The following is a 12,667-nucleotide window of genomic DNA, read 5'->3' on the forward strand; positions in this document are numbered from 1 at the left end:
TGCTTATCTGCATATCCTGATGCATCCCATTTTCAGGAAGTTTTTAGTTTCTTTGTTGCTTCTTGGCATTTTCAGTTTTCTGCTTTGCCCTTTGGCCTTTCTACTGCCCCAAGGGTATTCGCCAAATGCCTTGCTCCTGTAATTGCTTTTTGCAGGATTCAGGAAATCCAAGTATTTCCTTACTTGGACAACTTCCTGTTTCAGGCTTCCTCTCCAGAAATCCTGTTGTAAAATCCTCATTTTGCCATTTCCATTCTGCAAAGCCTGGGATTCACAAGTCTTTTCTGACTCCTTCTCAGGACCATGTTTTTCTGAGGTCAGGATTCACACGGTGCCTATGCTGGCATCCTTGCCTCCTCCCAAGGTCTTGCACTTATTTCCTTCTTTCAAACACTTCTTCCTCTGGCCTCTTTTACAGGCAGGGAGTTTCTGAGAGATCTGCGATTCATGCCATTAACCATCCCTATGTTCCTTATGACCATACTTCACATGAGAAATTTTCAGTGGTTTCTGAAGTCAGTTTGGCTTCAACATGCGCATCCCCTAAAATTTGTGGTTCCTGTTCTACCTTGCCTCAAGAAAGAACTTAACTGGTGGATCTGGCAGTTGTCTCTAAATCCAGGGCTCCCTTTTCATCCCCGTCTTACCTCTCAGGAGTTGTTTGCATCAGATGTGGGATGGGGAGCAGCTTTTGCCTCCCTAAAGTTACAGGGGGTGTGGTCGCCTCTTAAAGCACATCAGTGCCAAAGAGATGAGAGCTCTTCTGCTGGTGTTTCAGGCTTTTCGTCCGGTTTTCTGCCCAGGACTTCTCAAGGTGTTTACAGACAGTAACACAGTGATGTGGTATGTAAACAAATGAGGGGAGGGAGCTTTCTGGTGTGGGATTTTGCTGTCCAGTATCAAGCGACTCTTGGCAATTTACATTCCCTCAGTTCAAAACATTGTAGCAGACACTCTGAGCAGGTCCTTAACTCAATACCATGAATGGATGCTTCACAGGGATGTGTTTCTGGACATTGTCCACCAGTGGGGTACTGCTCATGTAGATCTAGTTGCCTCCCCTCTGAACAAACAACTTTCCTCTATTTTATGCCAGAGTCCCAGGTCCTCTGGTGTGGAAGGTGGATGCCTGCCCTTTTTTTTTATTTGTGGAAGGGGATGTTTCTTTATGCTTTCCCTTCTTTCCAAAAGTCCTGTTCAGACTTCGACAGGATGCTCCCAAAATCTTGTTGGTGACTTCCTTTTGGCTGAGACAGCATTGGTTCCCTCTTCTTCTGCATTTAGCCAAGGACAGTCATCACAAGTTACCTCACATGGTGGACCTACTCACGCAGGACAAAGGATCTCTTATCCATCCCCACCTGTCCTCTCTTCAACTGACACTGTGGGTGATATGATTTTGATTCCATATAGGCATTTTTTTCTGAGGACATGCTTAGGATCTTGCAGGAGGCCAGGAAACACAATACTAGAAAATCCTATTTATCTAAATGGAAGAGGTTTTCTGTTTGGTGTCTTTCTCGAAACCTGGATTCACTTTCTGTGGATGTTCCTTTGGTTCTGTCTTATCTGTGTGAATTGCTCAATGATAGGTTGGCTTATTCTTCTCTTAAGGCCCATTTATCAGCTATCTCCTTTATCTCCTCCTTTAGCTTCTCGGTTTGAAGCTAAACAATTCCTTAAATGCATCCTTCATATTAGGCCTCCCAGGAAGCCTGTTCCTCCTCTCTGGGATCTTAATTTTGTTTTGGAAAGATTGACTCAGACTCCTTTTGAGCCTGCAGCTTCAGCTTCCTTGCAGCATTGCTCTTGGAAGACTGTAATTGTGTTATCCCTTCCTTCTGTCACATGGGTATCTGAACTTCAAGCCCTTATGGCTTGTCTTCCTTTGCTTGGGTTTCATAAGGACATGGTGTCCTTGCATACCAGTCTTTCTTTTATGCCCTACATAGTGAATGAGTTATCCCTTAATCAGTTTGTTCTTTTGCCTGCTTTTTTCTCTTCTCTGCAATTTGCCAGTGAGAAAGTGTTGCACACATTTGATGTGCTTAGACAACTCAGATTTTATTTGGATAAGACTAAGACTATTAGGAAATCTGATCAGCTCTTTGTTTACTGTCTTCCTAGGTCATTGGGATTAGCTGTATCCAAGCAAACTATTTCTTCTTGGATATCGAAGGCTATTTCATTTTGTTACTCCTTTTATGGTAACAGCCTTCCTTATTCTGTTAAAGCTCATTCTACTAGGGCTGTGGCTTCTTCTGGTGCTTTTTTCAAGGGTTTGGATACAAACTCTGTTCTTGAGGCAGCTACTTGGACTTCTCTGCATACATTTACCAAGCACTGCTAGTTGGATGACATACCTCTCAACCTGGAATCATAAAAAAATCTGGACAAAGGTCCATGAAAAATAGGTACAATTGGCCAAAAATCTGTATGCTGATTAACAAAATTTGCATACATAGTTATGTAACCCCACCCACTCCAATGGAATTGTGGGATACCAACTTTTAAACACAAGTTGAAGATAGGATTACCACCTGTCCCACTTTGGGCAGTTATGTCCTGCAAATAAATTGTAAAAATGGCAAATGTCCTGAGATTTTAGGGCAAAATTATTTCCTATATTTTATGTAATAGTTGCATAAAACAGTTATTCTGTATCTGAAACACCTAAATGTTATAAGAAACAGAATAAGCAACTAAAATGCTACAAGAATAAGCTTCTGTTTAAGAAAAAAGTGAAGTTCTGTTCTTTGTACTGGCCGTGGGTATGTTTTGGCCTGCAATGTCTGATGTTTGTACCACAATTGTCCCACTTTGGGCATTTGAAAAAGTGACAACCCTAGTTGAAGGACAGACAAAATATTAAACACAAAATAAGTACAACAATAGTGTTTTATTTATATTAGTATGTGAACGTGATCAAACTTTGAACTTGTACAAAACTAAAATACAATTTTTTTTTTTTATAAAAGTAAAATTAACTCTTTCTGTGTCCATGAATGCACAACTACTTCACTGACTCCAAAGGAAATACCTCCCCCAGGAATCCCATCTGTAGTTTGCAGATATATTCACAGTCACTACACAGACTCCAAAGGAAAGTCCTTCTGTAGTTTGCTGCCAGTTTATGAACAACCACTCAGCTGACTCCAGAGGAAACATTTCCCCCAAAGATCCCTTCAGTAGTCTTCCCAAGTATGCACAAGGATTACACTGACACATAAAGAAATATTTCCCAATTGATCCCTTCTGTATTCTACCCATGTATGCACAAGCATTCCACTGACTGGAAGTGAAACATTTCCCTTAGTGATCCCTTCTGTAGTGTGCCCATGAATGCACACAAGCACTCCACTGAATCCCAAGTCTGCCCATGTTTAAACAGCATTCCCAAATGAAATTATCCCTTCTGCAGTCTGCCCATCTATGCACAACACAAGGATTACAATTGACACGACAAAAATAAACATTTCCCCCAATGATCTATTTTGTATTCTGTCCATGTATGCACAAGCACTCCACTGACTGTAAATGAAAGCATTCATTCACGTAACAATAACTTCATCACTCATGTTATGTAAATTGTAAGGTAAGCACTCGTTATTACAGAAAACATTGTATTAATAACAGTGACTGTTGGTTGCAAATATCTTTTGGTATAATGTGAAATTTGTGTAAATTCCACCTAAAATTGAACTCCATGAAACAGTAAAATGCAGAGATTGCAAGCAAGCCAGCTATAAATCACCCTACACCATACTAATTTGAAGACAAAATTACATTTTTAATATACAAAAACAAAATACCAGTAACAGGTACACACAGAGAAATAAACAAATCGACAAATTGTAGCAACTAAATCAGAACACCAAGCACTCTCAGTGGTCAGAATATTTTAAATGTCAAACACTATGAAGAATTATAATACATAAATCCATCAGAGCATGAAAACGCGTACATCACAACAATGTCACAAATCTAGATTTTGAAATGCAAAGCTAGTTTGCTAGGATAGGTGGTGCAACAGATAGTCCTGAAAAACACCATAATCATTTTACTTGCGAGAAAGGAATACAAGTTCAGAATCGGACTACCAACATGCGAGAGTCTCAAAGCTGTAAAAGTAGTCTAATTTACACTGCGACTAAACTAAACGTTATGTGCCTACTGCAACCAGCAGCATTACAACATGACCTTTGAAGTCAACATGTTCCTAACGTGTTAAATAAATCTGCCTTATGTACCACTACGTCCAGTGGCATAGTTAGAGTTTGTGCTGCCCGGGGCTGTCTTTGTTTGCCGCCCCTCTCCCCTTACAAAATTATTGTCAAGTGGGCCCCTCCCATACACAGCCGTCCCCCTCTGCAGCCATTCCAGTGTCCCATTACTTGGCTGTTTCTCCCCATTTACCATAAACACTGTAATGTACATACTGCTTTATGATTTACTTCTACAGTGATTATTTGGATTTCATTTAAAACTTTTTTAAATTTAGTAGCACAAACACATAGATTTCTGCTAAAATAAGCAGTACAGTCCCACAATGAAAACAGACTTGGCATTAAAACTTCTCTGCCCTTGAAACTCACATTCATTAAAACAGCATTGAAACATACATTCAAAGAAAATACATCTGGCCAGTAGTGGATAAAGTTTACCTTTGCTTCATCTACTGCTTCATCTGTTGTCCTTGAAGAATAAATTGCCTATGTTACAGTAAAAAAAAAAATGATTAACTAGTAATATTGCAATAGGGAATGAGTGGTAAACTGATATCAGGTTCATAGTTACTAGGCATGTCCTCCATAGGAGGACAGTATCAAGATTGCAGATTCCACCCCCTTTAAAGTCAACACAGTACAGTATCAGCAATCCGTCTACATACTGTGGTAGTAGAACCCCCACAGCCTTCTGCATCAAAAGCAAGTATACTACCTGTTGTGCTACTAACATGCAAACAGACTTGGTATAAGCAGCTCTAAATTTCTCTTCCCTGAAGTTCTCAACTCCTTGTAAAATCCACTTGACACTCAACAATATCTCTCAACTTTGCAGCACAAGAAATCTGGTAAAAGCTAAAATGTATTGGGGAGCAAAGAGCCAAAACCAGAGACACATTTTAAACATTGCTTGTATAATCTTAGAAAGTTGCTAGAATAAAGTGTTTTGTGTTACCATACGTTTCCTGAAAGATAGGAAGACTGAAACTTAAATGGCTATCATTATTTAGTGAATTCATTTCTCACTGATTTGCCAGAAAACCACAAATTTTAAGAGGAACAGACCAAAAGTATGAGGCAAACATTCCGTACATTCTGCGAAAATCTGGATAGTTAAAAGCTATGGACTCAACTCTTTGAATCAGATCTGGTGGTATGGATAGAGAATTCAGGCTCTTGTGCCTTGTACCTAAGGTACAGAGTTTGAGCCTGAGTAACACCAACCACCAGGTATACCTAACTGGGACATTTTACACACACACTCATTACCTAATAATAACGCGCGCACACAACTTGCCTAATAATAACACACACACACACACCTTACCTAATAATAAGAACACACACCTCTTCTAATAAGCAGAGTCAAATTGCACTGGGTCTGGCAGCAATAATAAGAACCTTGTTTAAAAAGTGATTGAACACTTGTTCAGAAGCAAGCAGCAACACGCACTCCATGAATTGCACTGGCAGCAGTAAGAACCTCGTTTGTTAAGCACACACACACACACCTTACCTAATACTAAGAAGCAAGTAGCAAAACAAAAACACGCACACTTCTTCTAATAAGCAGACTCAAATTGCACTGGGTCTGGCAGCAGTAAAAAGAACCTTGCTTAAAAAATGATTGAACACTTGTTCAGAGGCAAGCAGCCAGACAAAAACAAATTATTGAACTTCTCACACACACACACACACACACACACACACACACACACACACACACACACACACACACACACACACACACACACACACACACACACTGTACTGGCAGCAATGTGAATTGTTGAGCACTGACAGCAATAATAAAAAATTCGCCTTACTTGAACAATCTATGAATTGTATACTCGTTTGGTGAGCAGGTGAAGCAGCAAAACAGTGATCGAACAAGCTGTACTGTATTTAAAAAATTGTGCGAACAGGAAGAACAACGCACAGAGATGTATGGGACCATTCTTAAAGACCCCTTAGTTCCAAAAGTGCCGCCCAGGACGGACCGCCCCTCTTGCTCCCTAGCTATGCCACTGAGTGCCACTTTCTTAATCTTTAATAGTCATTTCTTACAGATTTACAGTACGAGTGTACATTTTCAGCACTGCTGTATTAATGCTATATTCCAAGTTTCCAATTCCAAACAGGTGCCTTCTAATGACACAGCCACAGTGTTTCCGATAGGCTGGCAGTCTGCTTCATTGCCTCATGAAGATGATGTAGGACATTAGCTACAATTTGTAAAAAAAAAAAAAAAAAAAATCGGAAATAAAATGGGCCACTTAGGAATTCGTGGCACCCCATTGTTTTGCCCTCACAACTGGTAAATACCAAGGAATTTGAATTGGGAGGTATGTTGGATGGCAATTCTAGAGCTAGTACTGGTTTTGTTAGGGCCATCCTTCATGGATTCCTAGAGAGCTTTGCTGCCCCCCCCTCCCCAAGTTTCTTCCTGAGCTTTGTCATGCTCCCTAATGTAATGAATACTGCAACAGTGAAATGGAAGGACATAGTACAGTTGTATAAAGTCTTACTATAACAGCAGATGATGTTCTCTTCACTGTTGCAGTATTCACCCCTTTCCTCCAATCCCTGGTCCATTTCTCTTATGGAAGTACTAATTTATTTTTCTTTTCCTTAGAGTAGCCTTCCTACTGGGGCTCTCAGTTCTTAGGATTGTCACCTGTATGCCCTATGCTGAGCAAGGAGCATACATGCGACGTGCGGTCTACCTTAAAGCAACCTAAAGGCTTTAGTATACTGGCTGGGTGTTGGATCGCCCTTAGCAGGGGGTCCCTAATGTAATGACTACAGCAACAGTGAAGAGAAGAACATCTCCCATTATGGTAAGATTTTACACAACTGAACTTTCGCTGAGCAGTGCAATGTAAAATTGTCTTGAGGTATGCAAGCTCACTCAGGATGGACTTTTTTCTTTTGGTGTATGATGGATTTACAGTGGTCACTCTGATTGGGCTGTCCAATCTTCATGGCAACTTTTGATTGCAAATGACCATTTATGGTGTAGTAATGCGCAATCACTTGAGTAAATGAGTTTATCTAGTTTGGGTGTTAAAGACATAAATTGTCATTCCCATTTCTTATAATGATGATGTTTAAAGATGAATGGATGATATGATAAAGAGGAGATAAAAGATTCAACTGTAAAGCTGGGACTCCTCATGCTTCGCAGTCCGGTATTGTTCTGATTCTGTTTATGCTTGTTGCTAGTGCAGTGCCCTCAGATATGTTTATTAGGAGGCAGTCCTAGTTAAGAATCGATGCTTTATTAGTCAGGGTGAAAGGCACAGCTTTTAAATTCACTCTTTATGTAAGAAACATTTGCTTGTTCTTCCTTCTCAGGAAATTTATGAAAGACTGTAGGAGAAAACAGTACTCTGCAAACAGACAAATTCTTCCATCATCTTTTCCAACAAGCATCTGCCATTTTTACAGATAATTCCATGTAGAGGTCGCTAAGAGGAAGACTTTTTTTTTTCCAACTGACCACAGACTTTGGGTAAGGAAAACATTTCCCTAAGATAAAATAATAATAATAATTTCAGTTTGTCTGCCCTTTATGGAATTGCCACTTCCTTCTGTGGATCAGGAGGTCTTAGCAGGCCCCCATATTCTATACTGCGCTGAAGAGAGTCCCCATAGAGTTGTAGGAAACAGGAGTTAACTCCACTCTCTCCCTGTTTCCCAAAAAGGGCAGACATTGGGACATTGGAGGCACATCTTAGACCTCTCCAAAACCAAATTCCTTTGTTGTAACAATGTTTAAAATAATAGTCCCACAGGCCTTTTTCTCTCTTTGGTATTATCAGACATTGTTTTTATACCATTTGACATGAAGGATGTTTTCCTCCAAATCCCCATTCAGAGAGACCACAGAATATTCCCAGCATTAATTGCAGGAATGCAGCATTTTACAGTTTCTGTCCTTGACCAACAGACAGTTGAAAGTTTAAATCAGGGTATCACAGTTTTTTCTACAGTCAAGTTGGCTGTCTGCAAAGGTCCCAAAGCTATTAATGGGAAAAGACGTAGAGATACAGCAACTGTGCCACTAGGTGGAAATGGGTTGCAACCACCCTTGTGAGCAGGTGTCTAACGATTAACATTGTAACTGAATTTCTATGTAGTTGATCTTAGTCATGAGTTCGTCCTGCCTTTCTGTTGTGGTATCTTGAATGTTTTTACACTATAATATCATATCACTATAGAACATGATGGCTGTGATGGCCTTTTTATAACCCTTTTCTCAGCAATGAAAAAATGCTTCTTCCCTATCACAACCTTTTGCCTCTCTAATTAGGGGACAGAGCAATAAAGCTAGATAGGGGAAAAAGACCCCAAATAATGGCATTTTTAAATGCAGGTATGAGTTAATTGAGAAAGAAGTTGTGAATTAACAGGTATTATCTGTAGTGTAAAAAAAAAATCTGTAACTGTAATAATCAGCACTCACTGACTAAAATCCAGCAACTTTTATTGAGAAATTTTTAAATTTTAGAAAGGAACAGAGCAAAATTTTGAGCCAGAGTTAGGGATTTCACCAAAGTTAGGGATATGTAACGGGTATTTCAGCATTCCACTCATAGTGTAAAGGAGGAAAAACATTTCTATGCCTGCCTTGACAAGCAAAAATAACCTAAAGATGAGATTTTACTACAGTTTTTTTATGTTTTTATTTTTTTACAAAAATTTAAATGATAAAAATGTTATGTTACCACTGAGTATGTTGTTAAACAAAGATTTTGGCCTTTTTTAATTTTTCTTATTTTTATAGTGTCCTGTAATGCCTTTGCCACAGCCATCTCATCATCATCCTCACCACCACCAACCACCACCACAGCACCACAGCCTACAACAGCCACCACAACAGCAGCCACCTCAGCAGCAGCTTCATCACCCTTCTCAGCAGCCTCTTTTACCTTTGCCACGTCATCCATTTCGACAACGTATACAAAAGCAGCAACAAAAGAACTGTAATCGAATGCAGCGTCAACAGCGACAGGGTGCAGTTAAAGCAAAACGTGTAAGATATCTTTATGTACTTAAGCATTTTACTTTTATTTAAGCGGCTTATAATTTGAAGATGGCTATTTGATGTTTTTGTTGAAGTTATGTTATTTGGGAACTCTACAGACATGTTTTTATATACCAGTGTTTATTTGCTCTGCTGTTATGGGCAATGTGTTTAAATGTATACATATTTGCGTACACACGTGTGTGTGTGTGTGTGTGTGTCTGTGTGTGTGTTATATGATGTTTGTGTGTGTATAAATATATATATATATATATATATATATATGTTCATAGGTGTGTAGTAGAATAATGGCCCTGGAGCCTTTACAAGCCTAGCCCATAGGATTACCCTGGCATCGTGCCACCTGACCTTAGTTCCCAGTGCCTCTGTCGAGTAAAGGCACTGGAGTGATGCCTGGGGTGAATTTTCTATTTCCCATCCACTCATTAAGATTTCTGTTGAAGAGGGCCAATGAGGTGCTCAGCTTGACATGTATGGGAGGTCTATTCCATAGCATGGGGGCAGTCTCTGGGTTATGAACCTGTCCATCCAGCATGTTCTGATTGTGGTAATGAGGTTGAGGTTTCTGGAGAGTGAGGTGTGGAGGGACTGGGATTTTTTTAAACGTACCATTTTTAACAGAGCTGGGTCAGACATGGCTTTGTAAGTCAAGCAGAGATCGCCTATAAGTAGGCGGTATGAGACTGAGAATAGTTGGAGTTTTTTTGAGTCTGTCCATATAGGACAAATGTTTAAGGCCTAGGATCCTCTTTATGAGGTACTTTTGTGGCCTCTCCAGTTGTTGCAGGTGTTTAGTGAGGTACATGCCAAATGGGACATTGTATTCAGTGACTGGCCTAATGAGGGAAGAGTAGAGGGAGACAGTGACCTCTTTCTTCCTGGATGCAAACCTCTTCGTAATGAGATGTGCCACATAGAAGGACTTTCTGACCACTATGGCAATGTGGTGGTCAAAAGAGAGGTTGCTGTCAACCTGTGTTCCCAGATCTCTTATAACGCCTTCTGTGTTCAGTGGACTACTATCCCCAAAGGGAATGACGACATATTTTGCCATTGCGCTTAAGGTCATGGCTCTGACACCAGTCATTGGTCTCAGTGAGGCCTTTCTGTAGGATGTCAACATCACTTGGGGAGTTAATAATAGCTCCCAACTTGCAATCGTCTGCAAACTTTGTCAGCCAGAGTCCCTTTGTGTTGGCCTGGACTTCAGAGAAGTAGATACCGAGCAGGAGAGGAGCCAGGACTGAACCTTGTGAGACTCCATTTGTGACTGATCATCAGTCTGATTTGGTGTCAGCTACTTTCACACTGTGGCTTCTACCTGTGAGCCAGTTTGCAACCCACCTAGAGATGTAGGAGTTAATGCCTAGCTTAGTGAGTTTTTCTATGATTCCTGAGGAATGGTATCAAAGGCCTTGGCCAGATCAAGGTAGGCTGTATGAACCACCTTTCTTCCACAGCTCTGGTGACTGACTCATAGAAGTTGACCAAGTTGAGCAGGCATGCTCTACCCTTCACAAAACCAAACTGTGTGAGATCCAGAGTTTGGAGATTCCCTATATCCTTGTTTATTAGGCCCATGATGATGTGTTCATTGGCTTTGCATATCAGACTCGTCAGGCTAATGGGGCGATAGTTCCCAGGTTCTTTAGTTGCTCCTCCTTTGTGGAGAGGGTGCCTGTAGCAGTGCACCATTTGGTAGGGACAAATCCTGAGGAGAGGCTCTGATTGAACAGGACACACAGGTGAGGTGCCAGTTCACTCTGTAGTTCATGTAGAACACAGCCAGGGATATTGTCAGGTCCCGTAGAAGCTCTATTCTTGGCCTTGGACAGTGCTTTTTTAACCTGTGCAGCAGTAATACTAGGTGCTTGGCAATCTACTGATATAGTGACTGGTCCTTTGGGGGGGTTGGCACTGAATCTGTTGGCTAGTATATTGGCAATATCTGTTGACTCTGTAAAGGAGGTACTGTTGTGCAGTAGCTCAGAGCAAATCTGGGTATTGCCGTGGAGATTTTTTACATACCTGTAGAAGACCTTCTGGTTGCCTTTGCTATCTGGTGCAGTTTTGTTTTCATAGCTAGCTTTAGAGGATTTATTGAGGGATCTCAACTTTTTTTTGAAGCTGATAAGGGAGTTTTTCCAGTCTTGGGACTTCACCTTATTCCGCATCAGTTTCCTCCTTCTGTTGTAGAGTTTGTTTATGGCAGGGCACCACCAGATTGGCTTCTTTTTTTTGGAGGAGAGCGTCTTGGTTCTTTTGGGTATGGCAAGATACATGCATTTGTGTATGTGTTCGTACAGTGCATTGGTGTATGATTTACCAGTAATGCAACTATTCTCCATTTGCATGGGTGCCGTGAAGTTAGCCACCTCTGTTTTTAGGAGCCCAAAGTTAGCTTTGGAGAAGTTTTTCATGATGGTTACCTTTGTGGGGTGGGGGGGGTGGATTTCCAAGGTGATTAATTTGTGGTCGGATCTAACTAGGGAGGAGTTGACTATTGATGTGGAGCAGTGGTCGCCCGTGTTAGTATATATGTATGTATGTATATATATATATATATATATATATATATATATATATATCTATATAGGTTTGTATGTGTGTGTGTGTGTGTGCATATATTTGGAAGCAGGGTCTAAAATTGGGAAGGGTGCACACTTGTTTAAAAGGAGACTTCTGAAAGATCCATTACATTTGGAAGAAGCTGTATGTGTAGAAGCACAGTTATTTGTTCAAAGGTTACCACCTTTCATCGTGGCTAAAACTGGAGTAACCGGTAACCCCACCCACATTCCACCCATTTTGTGTTGTCACTATGGTATCACTCTGCAGGAACGCCCTCTTTTCCCTTTCCTGCTACCTGCTTTCGGCTTATTTACTATGCTTTTCTTTAAAAAGGCATAGTAAGTCACCCAATTTACAAACTCCGATAGTCTGTTTTCTTTTTGAAACAGAATACCGGAGTTTGTAAAGTGTTTTCCAGACTACCGGAGAATCAGTTTGATTTCCGGATAGTCCGGAAAGAAAAACAGAGGTGGCAACCCTAATTTGTTCAAATAAACTTTTAGAAGAGAAAAGGGTCTCCTTGCCTCATGTGTTTAAGGCAGTTGTTGTGAACTCAGTTATTGCCTTACTGTGCAATTTTCATGCTCTTGTCCCAGTATTTCTTTTGTATGCAACAAGCCAGTTTCGTGTCCGAGTAGTACATCTCCAGGGCTAAGTCCTAACTTTGGACATTCTCTTATTGAAATTCATGTGTTTTTTTTTTTTTTTACTAGTGTGGGTTTTCTGTGATTATTCCTGTTTCTTCCCCTCTTCCAAAGGAGAACATTTGATGTTATGTTGTCCTATCTCGCCTTCATTCTTCCTGGTTGGGTTTGGAGCC

The 12,667-nt window shown here is 40.5% G+C and overlaps 1 protein-coding gene across 1 annotated transcript in view; it reads left to right on the forward strand.

The window, feature by feature from the left end:
- Window positions 1-12,667, forward strand: part of RBM33 (RNA binding motif protein 33) — a 1,894,586-nt gene that overhangs the window by 1,207,775 nt on the left and 674,144 nt on the right. The window contains exon 13 of the mRNA XM_044064784.1: window positions 9,016-9,264. Coding sequence (XP_043920719.1) covers window positions 9,016-9,264 — 249 coding nt within the window. The remainder of the gene's footprint in view (window positions 1-9,015; window positions 9,265-12,667) is intronic.

Source organism: Protopterus annectens, chromosome 3.part0 (assembly GCF_019279795.1).
Source record: "Protopterus annectens isolate FY-2018-M chromosome 3.part0, PAN1.0, whole genome shotgun sequence".
NCBI lineage: Eukaryota > Metazoa > Chordata > Ceratodontiformes > Protopteridae > Protopterus > Protopterus annectens.